General features: G+C 32.6%; 2 protein-coding genes across 2 annotated transcripts; one reads left to right on the forward strand and one right to left on the reverse strand.

The window, feature by feature from the left end:
- Positions 1-361: 361 nt before the first annotated feature.
- Positions 362-1,114, reverse strand: LOC122304862. The gene has a single exon (XM_043117126.1). The coding sequence runs from the start codon at positions 1,112-1,114 to the stop codon at positions 362-364; it is 753 nt and encodes a 250-aa protein (XP_042973060.1).
- Positions 1,115-12,267: 11,153 nt separating this feature from the next.
- LOC122304370 (GATA transcription factor 21) lies at positions 12,268-14,235 on the forward strand. The gene is made up of 3 exons (XM_043116598.1): positions 12,268-12,838; positions 12,997-13,365; positions 13,583-14,235. Exons 1-3 carry the CDS (start codon positions 12,623-12,625, stop codon positions 13,943-13,945), a joined length of 948 nt encoding a protein of 315 aa, XP_042972532.1. The 5' UTR covers positions 12,268-12,622; the 3' UTR covers positions 13,946-14,235.
- Positions 14,236-14,438: the final 203 nt, after the last annotated feature.

Below are 14,438 nucleotides of genomic sequence, written 5' to 3' on the forward strand. Positions count from 1 at the left end.
TTTTAGAACCAAACTGGTTTACACTAGTTTTAAGAATTGAAGAACCGATACCATATTAATGTATCACCAAAACCGGAAGTTCTAGTTTCACCGACTTTAATCCAGTTTTATCTATGTAATTTTAATGATGAAAACCTCACAAAGTTTTCTAGAGCAGGGAAAGATAGCAAGAGTTGTGCCTAATTATTTATGAAACTAAACATACATATTTAGTACATATGATAAAAAATAATACATATTATAATTCATTATGCCATAAAGTGTATTTATCATTGATATTTATATACATATATATATATATATATACACACACACATACATTTTTTTTTTTTTTGATAATCAGACTATCATTCATTCAAAATCAAGTATCCTTACAAATAGAAAGTTTATCAAGCCATATAACTTGACTAACAAATGAAGGACAATAATCCCACCACATACAAATATCATCAATCAACCAAGCGTGTCTTGCCAAACGATGAGCCACCAAATTGCCTAAGCGGTTGACATGCACAACTTTAACTTCTTGGAAGCCATCTATAAGTCTTCGAATGTCTTGAAGAATAAATTCAAAATCTGTTAGACATTCAAAATTTGCATTCAAAGCATTAACCAATATCAAACAATCGATTTCAAGCATAATTTTTGGGACACCCCATTGAACACACAGCTGTAAGCCTCTAAGAAGAGCAATTGCGTCAATGAACTCAACAGAGGAGACCTCTTTCTCAACCTTAGAACAAGTCACTACAACCTCACCATTATGATCTCTCAACACAACTCCAATCCCAGCAATAGATTGATCATTAAAAGTGGCCCCATCAATATTCAATTTTAGAAAATCCATAGGAGGAGGATGCCATCTTACCACCTTATTAATCTTCTGATTTGAAACATCAAAAAACTGCACCTGTGCATATTCTTGTTGTAAAGAAAGAGCATTATTAACAGTCACATTAATATGCATAGAAATATTCTCATAAATCCTTTTATTCCTTCTATACCAAAGGCCCCACATAATAGCTACAAATTTGGCCAACAAAGAATCTGAACCTCTATCTCGGGCCAAATTTGCCAGATCCCAAAAAGACAAATCAGATTGCATGTTATCCATTTGAGAACAAAAAACCCCCCACACATTCCTTACTTCAGAACAAAATTACAAAGCATGAGCAGCATCTTCCATACCTTGGTTACATAGCACACAGGTTGCATCATCCATTACATGTTTCTTCTTCAGATTCAGGTAGGTTGGAAGCTTCTCTTGACACGCCCTCCATGCAAAAATTTTCATCTTCTTAGGGATTTTTAGATGCTATAATGACTTCCAAAACACAGCCTCAAATCTGCCTCTAGAAGACTGCCCATTTGAATGATGTTGACTCTGTTGAAGATATCGATAAGCACTCTTAACTGAATGGCTTCCATTCTTCTCGTGACTCCAAAACAAAGAGTTTTCAGAATTTACAGAAACTTGTAATTTTAGGATCTGTTGAACTACATTTGGATTGAATAGAGCTCTCACCATATGAACATTCCATCAACCTGTACTTGCATCTATCAATGAATGAACTTTTAAGTCTTCATCAACCTCAACCAAAGCTGAAACATTTGAACAATCCGGTAACCATGGATCTTTAAAAATACGAACAGTTTGCCCATTCCCCACACGCCACCTACAACCTTTTCTCAAGCAATCAAGAGCTTCCCAAAGTCCCTTCCAAACATAAGATGAGCTAGCACAAACTTTGGCTTCAAATAAACTTGAATTCGGAAAATACTTGGCTTTATATACTTTGTAAAGAAGAGAATCCTCATTTCTTAAAAGTCTCCACCCTTGTTTTTCCAAAAGGGCTAAATTAAAAAGATGGAGATCTCTAAATCCCATCCCGACTTGGAATTTTGAAGAACACAACTTCTCCCATCTACACCAATGTATTTTATTTTCCCGAAATTGATCACCCCACCAAAATTTTATCATCATCATCTCTAACTCATGACACAAATTTTTAGGAAACAAAAAATAACTCATGGCATAAGTAGGAATAGACATAGCTACAACTTTTATGAGCACCTCCCTACCCCCTTGAGATAACAAATTCCCCTTCCATACCTGTAACTTCTGCCACACTCACTTTTTTATATCAGAATGACCTCCCAACCATGGGAGGCAGCCCTAAATACTTCTCATACTGCTGTGTAAAGCTGCCATCCCACAGCTGTATAATATCTCTTTTCAGGTCATCATTCACATTTTTGCTAAAGACCATAGAAGTTTTTTCCTTATTAATACATTGGCCCGAAGCTCGCTCATACTTGTTCAACAAAGATTGGATCTTCACATTTGTAATCACATCAGTTTACAAAATATGACACTATCATCTGCAAATAACAAGTAGTTTATTCTAGGAGCACCTCTACAAATCCTTATTCCATCCACCCCTTCCCTACCAGCATTTCTTTTTCATAAAGAAATAAGACCTTCTGTGCACAAAAGAAATAAGTATGGTGATAACGGATCCCCTTGCCTAAGGCCTCGAGAAGGAATAATAGGGCCTTTAGGACTTCCATTGACTAAAACAGAAAAAGAAATTGTTCTAACACACTGCATAATTAAAGAAATCAGTTTCTTATCAAAACCAAGGGACTCCATTATTTTTTCTAAGAACAACAATTCCACCCTATCATAGGTTTTACTCATGTCAAGTTTGAAGGGATAAACCCCTTCCGACCCTTTATCTTAGTACGAAGAAAATGCAGCAACTCATATGCAATAAACACATTATCTGAAATCTGTCTATCAGGAACAAATGCGCTTTGAGAATCAGAGATAACATTCGGCAAAACTCTCTTAAGTTTATTTGCAATGACTTTAGAAAGAATCTTATAAAGCACATTACACAGACTAATAGGGCGGAAATCTGCTACCTTTGAAGGAGAAGCTTTCTTAGGGATTAATGTAATGAAAGTATGGTTTAAACCTCTAGGAAACATTCCAGAATTCAAAGCTGAAAGTAAAGCATTGGTAATAGAATTACCTATCACACCCCAATATTTCTTAAAGAAAAGAGGAGGCATGCCATCCAGCTCAGGGGCCTTAGAAGTGTGCATCTGTTTTAAAGCTACCTCCACCTCCTCAACAACATATGGTTTTAACGGCTCCTCATTCATCTCAGCAATGACTTTGGCCTCAAGACCCGAAAGAATATCCTCCATACCCACATGATCTACAGTAGTGAACAGATTCTAAAAATATTTAGTAATTAAGTCATCCATCGGATCCCCTTTATGCCAAAGACCAGACTCATCTTGCAACTAAATGATGCTATTTTTTCTTCGTCTAGTGGATGCCTTGGAATGAAAATACCGGGAATTACAATCCCCTTCTCTGAGCCACTTCACTTGGGATCTTTGCTTTCACATTAACTCATCCCTTTCAAGCCATTTTTGAACTTCAAGACACGCTTGTTTATGTTCCTCTAGAAAATTTGATCCCAAATCATTCTCTTCTAAACATTACAGCCTTCTTTTAGAAGTAGCTAAATTCTTCTGCACATGGCCAAAAGAAACCTTATTCCATCTTCCTAACTCTGTAGCACAGCGAGAAATCCTCCCCATAATCTGATCCAAAGAATGAGGACCATTTCTCTGACACCAAGCCCTCTCAATAATCGAAGAACATTCCTTTTCGCCCACCCACATAGCCTCAAATCTAAACAACCTCCTATTTCTCATTCTAATCAAAGCACCTTCAGTATCCAACCATAAAGGAATGTGATCAGAGTAGGCTGCAACTCCATGTTTAACTCGAAGATTTAGATACATTTCACACCACAAAGAATTGGCAAGAAATCTATCTAATCTTTCCTTTACTAAACCCTCCTCCCCCTACAGTTACTCCAAGCAAAAAGAACCCCTTCATAGCCCAAATCTCTCAATTGGCAATCTGATAATTAAAACCCCTCTAAACTCCCTCATCTGTTATTCACTTCTTATGTTTCCACCCAATTTCTTATAATGATCTAGGATTTCATTGAAATCCCCAAAAACTAGCCATGGTAAAACAACCCCATGGTCCAAAAACTTCACGAGACTCCATACTTCAGACCGTTGTCCACTCTCGGGATGACCATACACCCCTGCCAACAACCATTCCTCCCCATCACAGTTTTTAATAGATGCATGAATATGATTTCTAGAATAACTAACAATCATCAGATGAATATTATCTTTCCAAAAGAGAGCCAGCCCTCCACTTTGCCCCACACTGTCAACACTAAAACAACACTGAAAACCCAATCTAAACTTACAAAAATCCAACCGGCGTGATGATAATTTCGTTTTTTGCAAAAACAAAATTTCGGGATCTTCACTCGTGATACACACATACATATATCAAAAGTATGTTTCTATTAATAACTTAATATTAACGTTTATATTTAAGATTTAAAATTTTATGTTATATTGATTTTAATATTTTATCTTTTAAAATTAAAATTTATATGTTATATCAAATGTTATAAATTATATCAAGATTTATGAAATTAGTTTTATATTATATCAAATTTTATATAAATTTTATGTTATTAGATTATTAGACATGAATAATAAAATTTTAAAATTTAATGTTATATTAATTAACAATTTAGCATATAATATATATATATTAATATAAAAAACCATATACAAAATATTTTATATCTAATACAAAAAATATAAAAAACAATTATATATATAAACCGATCCTATTCGGTAAGGTGGTGTTATAAAAAGCAAAAGTGAAACTGGATCGATTTTGAAGTGATTTTTTGATTTTTTTTCCAGCCCTAGTCTGTAGTAACACTTTGGCTCCCTAGACTTTTAAAAAGATTTTATTCTTATCCTTGAGGGAGCAGGGTGTTACACCTGGTAATACCGAAATATATATTATCTCAAGATCCAAGTTTACAAGCATTCTTGATACGAGTACTGTAGCTCTATGGAAACGATTGCCGAGAAGCTTCCCCTTGGTTTCCGAACATATCACAGATCCGATCAAAGTTATGGTCTATTTGCTAGCTTTTGAAAAAGGTCGTTACTACCTTGCAAATTAAGAAGGTCACGATTAACGACCTCCACCTCTCTCGAATCATCAAGCGAGATCCCTTGGAAAGATGCTTGTGTTTGCCGAAAACATGAAGTAGGTCGAAATCACAGCACAAGACCTTCTCGCAATGACTGAGGAAAGAAAACTAGCCCTTGCTCGGGGTTATTGAGTAAGCCGATTTTAGCTTGCCATCAATGAGCATGCAACCAAATAAGCCCTTGTTCAGGATCACCGAGCAAGGCCAATTCCTAGCTCGCGATCAACAAGCAAGAAAGAAAATAAGCCCTTGCTTGGTAAGGCAACTCTCTACAAGCCTTTACGCGATTATCAAGGAAGAAAAAAGACTATCTACAAGTCCTCTACAGAGGCACAGAAAAGACCTCTATAGAGGTATTAGAAAGTCCTTAGTAAAGGCAACAAGAAGACCTCCACAAAAGCACCAGATAAAACCTCTACAAAGGCATCAGGAAGATCTCCATAGAGGCATTCGAAAGACCTCCACAAAGGTAACATAAAGCCTCCTTAAAGGCATTAGAGAAGGCCTCATTCGGGATTAATGAATGAGGGCAACGAATTAAGGTAAATTCTTCGTCAAGTTTTAGAATTGTTTGATATATAGAATGATTTGAAAATTTACCAAGTAGTGAGCTTAGGGCTTGAGCCTTGGATATGCACTGGACACCCCGCCTAAGTGACTACCACGTACATTTTACCCACAACGTTGAACGGTAGAAATTACCATGATTAAAAGCACATACAAGATTCCCAAGTTTGATCTGTTAAGCATGTCAACCATAGGAATCGAGGGTAATTGTTGGGGATAAGAATAGTTAGCAGACTCTCCACTCACAAAACTCACCACATGATGAAGTCCATTTCTTAGATAAAGGCCACTGAGCCCTATTTTTAGGTAATAATAACCTTCCAACTATCTAACAGATCCAGAGTTAACACATGGCAATTCATTTATGGGCTTTGAAAATCTTATCAAAGGGCACTTCGTAAGATCAAAAGGGCGACTGAAGAAAGGGAAGAAAATACTCATGATCTCTCTTTAATTTCACTAAAGGAAAGAGTAGTGACTAACTTAATCGTCAGAGTTTCCCTAGTCATTCGGGACCCAATGGAGTCTGGTGACGATTTTATTGTTTTACATGACGAAGAGTTCAAACAGAAAATGAGAAAGGAAAGGGTCACCCGACTATATTATTAGCATTGTCCCGTGACTGAAAAATGCACCAACATACATGAATGACAAGAAAAGATCATCGCTTGTCGATTTTGAAGGTAGTCTAAACTAGGAATGCAGTAACCTTTCAAAAAAAAAACTAGGAATGCAGTAAGGTTTGCTCCGTAGAAGCATGAATTGGGGTAGATTTCATTAAACTCCAATAACACAATATTGAAGGTAGGAGGAGTTTGAAGCCCATATATAGCAAAAAGCTGGGTGACACAGAATTTGCTGCGGTACTGCATGACAATCGCGTGCTTTGAGGATTGGTGTGTGTGGGGTCCATATGCATGCTAGCCGATCAAAATGTTGAAATTCTGGGTAATTGATGAGTGTTACAGTACTTGAGCACTAGGGATTTTTTGGGGAATTTCATAACGCATGCAGAACAAACCGCTTGAAAGAAATGATTTTTAAAACCTTAATTATGGGGATTTTTTTTCTTTTTAAAAATCATACACTAGTACTCATGCAAGCCTATAAGCATGTTATACATCACTCAATGCTCATTTTGATTTCTATTTTCCCACCTACAATGAAGGATTAATATTAATTATGAGAGAAATTTTTGAAATTTAAATTAATTAATTAGCCCTTAATCAAAAACTTGAAAATAAGCCATAATTATAATCTACCGCATCTTCATCATTACGTACTACTGTTCTTAAAAACCTAAGTACAGTACTACTCCCTCCATATATACTCAAACTCAGTTTCGTCCATAAAATACTGTCCAAAAGTACAACTGTAATATACATTAGACGTTCTCATCAATAGCTCAATAATTTGTTGTCTTTGGATCCAACTTTTGCCTAATCATCATGTAAATATTTGCTGCGGCCACCAGTACCATATATATAAATATATATATATATATATATATAACGTACGTACGTGCATATTAATTATGGAGAGAGAGAGAGAGAGAGAGAGAGTCGTCGAATGCAGCCATTTGCAATTCATGAGGGCGGGAATTTGTGTGGTCATGTAGCTCAAAGGTGGACAATAAGGTTCCTAGCTCGATCATGATCAGAATTGCAAGCATCAACAACTTGATATGTATGAAGAGTACTGTCCCATGCATGTTTGGACTTACTCTTTACAAATGACAGAAAAATACATTATCATTTTTCAGGACGTCCTTATCTATGTCTACTCTAGTATGTACCTTTCAACATGCACAGTATCAGTGACTCTAAAACCCCATACGTTGCCACCCTCGTGATCGTTAAAATTTTACCTTTTTATTCATTTATTTATTTATTTCTATCATGCAGTACTTATACTCGACGGACGACGTACGTACTGGATATCATCATGTACGTATATTAATAATAATTATCATCTAATTGCTTGCTCGAGGTAATTTATACATCACAAGAAAGATGTTCGATCCCATGCATTAATATATATATATATATATATTTCCAGTTTTATGTGGGTATATATATATGTATACTTGGGCTAATTTATAATAAAAAAATATTTAATTTATGCAGAGATATATCTTACAAAATTAATTAAACATAATACAGGTCTTGATATGTAGTAGAAACATATATCAGATTATAAAATATAGTTTTATTATAAAATAAATTTAACATACATATATATATAGATCACATTAAAATATAATGTTTCTATAAAATTTTTGTATAGATCTAACAGTACTGTCATTTATAATTTCAATCGCATATTCTAAAAAGATCCCCCCCACTCTCTGTCTGCACGTATATATATATATATATATATATGTGGTTCTTAATTACTTATTTACCTAGAAAAAACTAATTTCCGTTTTCGGTATTTGATCACGTATATATATATTGGTGCATGCAGCATTTTTATCATTTTATATATTAGAATAATATTATATACATGAGTCTAACTAAGATGTATAAATTTTATGCATTCCCTTTAATTTTATATTTTAAAACTGTAAATATTATTTTATGTTATATTATATTAATAATATTTACATTATATTATATTAATTATAATGTAGACAAAAAAAATGATTAAAATATATATGATATTCTTAATTTCTATATATATCAAATAGTTACCATGCATCTACTTTACAAACATGGAAATGATTGTTTACCTGCCTTTTTGTTCTACTTTAGAATCAATCAGGTGATTAGGCCATGCTACATGTATATGTCTTCTATCTCAAAAAATGTCATCTTCGTCGTAAAAATCTTTTTACATGCGACAAGAAAAATTTGTAATATATATATATGGTTTTAGGATATGTAAGTCTCACTCGCATGTTTCTTAATTTTAAAAGATCGATCACAAAAAAACAATTTTTTATATAATTATCATATTTATTTTACTTTATTTATAAAATAATATACTAGACTTGTCTACTCCACAAGTATAAACCATTTTCTATCTTATAATGACTAATATTGATAGAGGCGTTATGATGATGGACACTTGATTGATATGATCGATGCGATTACAACGACATGAGGAGGATATGTTAACACATAGGCACCATATACAAAATAGTTAGAATAATACAAAATTGAAGATGTATGGTTCATAACATACCTACGTGGAAGTTTAATAATTTAGCGAAACCTCATGCATATATATATATATATATATATATAGGCGTAAAATAAAATAAAATTAATGATCAGAATCGTGAAATTAGATATAAAAAAATATATAGAGAGAGAAAATCTTATCAGCTTCTATCATGTACAGTAGTCAGATATTACTTAATTTACCAATACCAATCAAAATTATATATAGTACGATCATATCTCAAAGATACTGCATGCATGTACTTTGAGATAGTAGTATGGAGACTGCTACATTTATTGATAGTTGCTATCAATGTGTGAATTTTTATTTTTTTAAAATATTTTTAAATATATATTTTTTTAAAATATAAATTTATTAAAAAATATTTCTTTAATCAATATTAAGTTATAAAAACAAAAATAGCGTCGGTGGCCCGAATCCTCATAGATACAGCATTTTCCTAGTATATATAACTATTGCAGCTACAGCAGTTTAATATTATTTGATAAATATTTTAACGACTAATTTTTATAAAATTAAATTTATAAATTAACGTAATTTAATATCATATGTTAAATTATAAAATTATTTTTATTATAAAATAAATTTAAAATATTATAATATCATATGTTAAATTATAAATTTATTTTTATTATAAAATAAATTTAAAATATTATATTAAATTACATTAATTTATAAATTTAATTTTATAAAATATTAATTCCATTCTACTTTTATTCTGTCAACGTCGTACGTACCCTTCCTCCCTGATCATGAGTCTGGATTTCATGTCATGCTCTACGAGCAACGAGGAGAGAGATATTTTATGATCACATGCAGGCCGATTTAGCAATGGACCCTTCTAGAGCGGTGGGCGCTCCCGCTAGGTTTTAAGATTTAATTTTTTTATATTATTTTTTAATATTTTTTAAAAAATAAAAAAATTTATAATAATATTAAACAAATTTTTCTTAAAAAATAAAAAATAAAAAATAAAATCACACAGAGCGGTAACACTTAGCGAGATCCCCTAGCAAGAGATCTAGCATTTCTCTTTACCAATATGCTAAACTATTAATTATTTATTTGAAATAAAAAACAACAAATTATTTATAATATCTCTGATCTCCTCTCAAAAGGAGATTTTTTTTTTTTTTGCCCTTTCAGTAGGAAGGAAAGTTTTCTATTTTTCCAGCAAGAATAGATTAGGAAAAGTTGAGAATTTGATTGGAGGGTTTGTGATTAAAAAAATATAAATAAATAATATAATTTATACAATTTGTTAATGATGTGAAAATTTTTATTTATAAGTTAGTGTGGATATAACACACTTAATAAAATATTTTTATAATATAATTTAATTTAAAAAATTAATTTTAAATTTTAAATATTACAAATCAAATACAGTGCATAATATAAATAATACATCCACTTTATAGATAGGCTTGAGAATAGAATATTCTTTTAACTTTTAATGTAATTAATAGATGATATGGATGACACGTCTTGTTCGATGATAAAAAAGAAAAAATTAAGATTGTATTTAGATGTTGAGTTGAGCTGAACTGAATTAAATTTTTTATCAATAATATATAATGAGTTGAGTTGATGGAATGAGTTATATAGATTTTATATAAGATAAGTTTAGATATGTTTAGATCTTAAAATGAATTTAAAGATATTTATAGAAAGTTGAAAAAGATTATGAATTTCACGTATATAGAAGTGTTGAGTTAAAAAAAGTTATAAGTTTCACGTGTAAGAAAGTTTTAAATCGAGATAAATTTAATAATTTGAGAGTTAGATATTTAAATATTAGACTCAATTTAAAATTAAATTAAATAAAATTAATCTAAATTGAATTTAACAACCAAATCATATATAATGTAATTAATTAGGTAATTAAAAAATGTATTTAATATTATATATTGTAAGAAGGTTTGAGCTAGGGCAAAAGTACTACTGCATGTGGGGGAGCGATGCTGAAACTGTCCCTCTGCCTGCCTGCACAGGCATTCAATGCCTTTTTGGCAATACCACGGGAAGGGCTGAATATGGAACGTACGTGTTCCTTGCCATTCGAGCCCATCTGATCTTTGTCTTCTGGACAATCTTTCTATCCTTGGACCTTAATCCACATATACACAAAAGATAAAAAGAAATTTATTATATATACGCATGGTCTCGTATTAATTTATATATTAATATTAATTTATTTATATTTAAAATTTAAATTAATATTATTTTTAATAAAATTTACTTTTTAATCAATCACATCATATTAATATATAAATTAATACATAATTATACTTGTAATTATATTTTTCTAAAATGAAAAATGAAAAACATGCATAGACCGCTTGCATGATGAGATAAAAATACATGTTGTCACAAAATACATCAATGGACTCAAAGATTAAGGGTAAGTTTGGATTGTCACAAAACCTTTATAGAATTGTTGCTGATGAGAGGTAATTCTAAATTAGAAAGCTTTCTGTTGCTGATTGTCACGAAATCGATCACATATAAATGAGTTTCCATATAATTCAAGATATATTATTTGAGAAATGATATTTATAATTATATAATATATAATTGCTGCATTTTTCTTTTAAAAAAAAGAGAAAATATTAGATTCAAATAAAAAATTAATATTTTAATAGAAGACTGTACTCTCTTTTAAAAGAAATACATGATACTTACACAACTTATACCTGTATCTAGTAAACTTTATATGCTCCAAAAGTATATATATAGTTTTGGATGGAATAGTGTTTCTCTTTATCTCGACTGATTTTTCTCCAGTCACACCCAACTGATATGACAAACTTAATTACATAATTTACATGATTTCATAAATCAAACATTTAAATAAAATAGCACTTAAAATATAATCCATCAACTAGTGATATTAAAATTAATGATGAAATTTCAAGACGACAAAAAATTCCATTTTTTCAGCTAGCCGGCCTGATCAGCTTACAATTTATACATGATGTGCCGAGATAATAATAGTATTCTAACATGCATCGCCACAACGAATTTATCTTTTTAAAAAGGGCGCGGGGATTTTGAATTCAGATTTTTCATTTAAAAAGCTGGACTATGTACCATTAAGTCATCAAACTCTTAGTTATGCATCGCTACAATGCAAAAAACATGATCAAGATCTTCCAGCTGCATATATATATATATATATTATAGCCATGATCTGATCTCTTACAAAACCTATGTGATTTTTTTTTTTCCCCAAAATCTGTACATGTGGTTGGTTGGATGGGGATGTATGAGAACATCATGATCTTGGTTTATGTGGCTATGATGCATCCAACCTTGTATATAAATTTTTTTTCTTGTTTAGTTAGGGCGTGTGTACAGGATGTGTGTACAGGGAGTGAAAACTTTTAGAGATAGGGTTGTCGTATGAGGCTGTGAAGTAGCATTCCACACATCTCCTTTTAGTTTGTCTTTTTAACTTATTTGCTTGGCTCTTGTGTAGTCACGTGAATGACTCATTGTGTTATTATACCTTAGACCTGATCTCTGCCAAACCTGCAGCTGCCTGATGATCTCTGCAGCTTTCTTTCATCCCCTCTCTCTTTAAAATAGGTTTAGCTCTCCATCATACAAGCCTTTTTGCTTCCCATTCTCTATCTCTCTCTCATTTCAAACATCTTCCACCTTTACTGGACAAGAAGAAAAAGGTTCTGCTTCTGTCATTCTCTTCTTTTCTTTTCTTGATCTTTCTTCTTATTCTTCTTCTCTCCATGACTCCACCTTACCATAGAACACCACCTTCTCCTAATTTTCCTTTAGATCTTAACGAAGATCATCAGCATGACCACCACCTCTTTCTTGCCAAACCACAAGCTTACTCTTCGTCTTCTTCTTTTTCTAGCCGTATTTCCTTTAACCATGCTGATCAAGATCAAAGAGGAAGTTACTACTATTGGGAATCAAAGCACTTCCAAAATGATCAAGAGGTAAACAGACCCTATTTTACGTGACTGAATTATATATACATATATATATATATATGATCTTAATGATCATTTCTACTTCTAATTAATGCTTTGTGTGCGATGATCTCACTGAATCATGATCGCTTTCCTGATTTTCGGTTGATAAACTTGTTTCCCAGGGTGGATCATGTGATCCTCTAACGCTGAAGGATGAAAGTGCGAATAATGGACTCAAAGTCACTATTTTGAACAAAGAGAACAATAAAATTGAAGACCAAAGCGAGACTAGTTCAGCAAAGTGGATGCCTTCAAAGATGAGAATGATGAGGAAGATGATAACTTCAGAAGGAACGGGTTTGGATATACCACTTAACCCTATGCAGAAGTTTGAAGATCAGAAGAAGTCAAAACCTCCAAATAATTGTGAGAATGATAACATGAGCAGGAATCATTCTTTGAACAGCAGCAGCAACACCGCAATTAGAGTTTGTGCAGACTGTAATACAACAAAGACCCCTCTTTGGAGGAGTGGCCCGAGAGGCCCCAAGGTATATATTTTTCAATGCTTATCTTAAAGATCACGTTGAAATAGTGGAAATATTATGTGTTCCATATATAGTATCTCTCTAATTATCACCACAACCGTCCAACTTTACTCTTGTTAGTAGAGGTAATTAAGCGCAGCCTTACGTATGTACAACTTGTTATCCTTGCTGTTTGAAACTCATCCATTAATGTTCTACCATTGTTATATATATGGTGCAGTCTCTTTGCAACGCCTGTGGAATTCGGCAAAGGAAAGCGAGGCGAGCAATAGCAGCAGCGGCCAATGGCACGATTCTTGAAGCAAAGCCACCATCTATGAAGAGTGCTGCTTCTGCTAACGTGCAACACAAGGATAAAAGATCCAGCAATGGTTATGTTCCGAAATTCAAGAAGTGCAAGCTCAGTACTACTACTCCTACTACCACCACCCAATCTCATCATCATGGCAGAAAGAAGCTTTGTTTGGAGGATTTCACCATAAGTTTGAGTAAAAATTCAGCCTTTCAACGAGTTTTCCCTCAAGACGAGAAGGAAGCTGCGATCCTTCTCATGGCTCTATCTTATGGCCTTGTTCATGGTTGATTATCAGTACTCAACATATGATCTGTCTTTTGGAGTTAATTAGATTATTTTCTCTTAATTAATATAGTTATATTAGAACTCGAGAACATCTGTGTGAGTGAGAAATTACGAGATCTTGTTAGGATCTATAATCCAAGCAAATAAAAGTTCTGGGCTACAGTACTACTGAGTACTACCATACATGAGGCTATGGTAGATTTGAACATGTTGATAACCAAAATATGGGGCTGATTTTGTTCATCTATATATCTCATTAATCATAATAAAATATCCAAGCTGGTTGCTTTTCACTTTTGTGACATGATTTCATGTTTTGCTATATATATATATATATATGCTTTCGTGAAAATGTCTTTGTTTGAAGACATATATATCTACATTCCGATGGATCATTCATAAGTACTTTGTCAATTATGAATATCGATCTCTTGGACTATAGATGTTTATTTCTCCAAATATCTACACGAATCAACTTTAAAATTTGTGAACAGCG

This window comes from Carya illinoinensis, chromosome 3 (genome assembly GCF_018687715.1).
Source record: "Carya illinoinensis cultivar Pawnee chromosome 3, C.illinoinensisPawnee_v1, whole genome shotgun sequence".
Lineage (NCBI taxonomy): Eukaryota > Viridiplantae > Streptophyta > Magnoliopsida > Fagales > Juglandaceae > Carya > Carya illinoinensis.

What these genes read in the sequence shown, in the direction of transcription:
- LOC122304370 (XM_043116598.1), top strand. Translation starts at nt 12,623, where the DNA reads ATGACTCCACCTTACCATAGAACACCACCTTCTCCTAATTTTCCTTTA. An exon ending in ACTTCCAAAATGATCAAGAG is followed by an intron (nt 12,839 to 12,996) that starts GTAAACAGACCC and finishes CTTGTTTCCCAG; the next exon opens with GGTGGATCATGTGATCCTCT. An exon ending in GTGGCCCGAGAGGCCCCAAG is followed by an intron (nt 13,366 to 13,582) that starts GTATATATTTTT and finishes TATATGGTGCAG; the next exon opens with TCTCTTTGCAACGCCTGTGG.
- LOC122304862 (XM_043117126.1), bottom strand. Translation starts at nt 1,114, where the DNA reads ATGGATAACATGCAATCTGATTTGTCTTTTTGGGATCTGGCAAATTTG.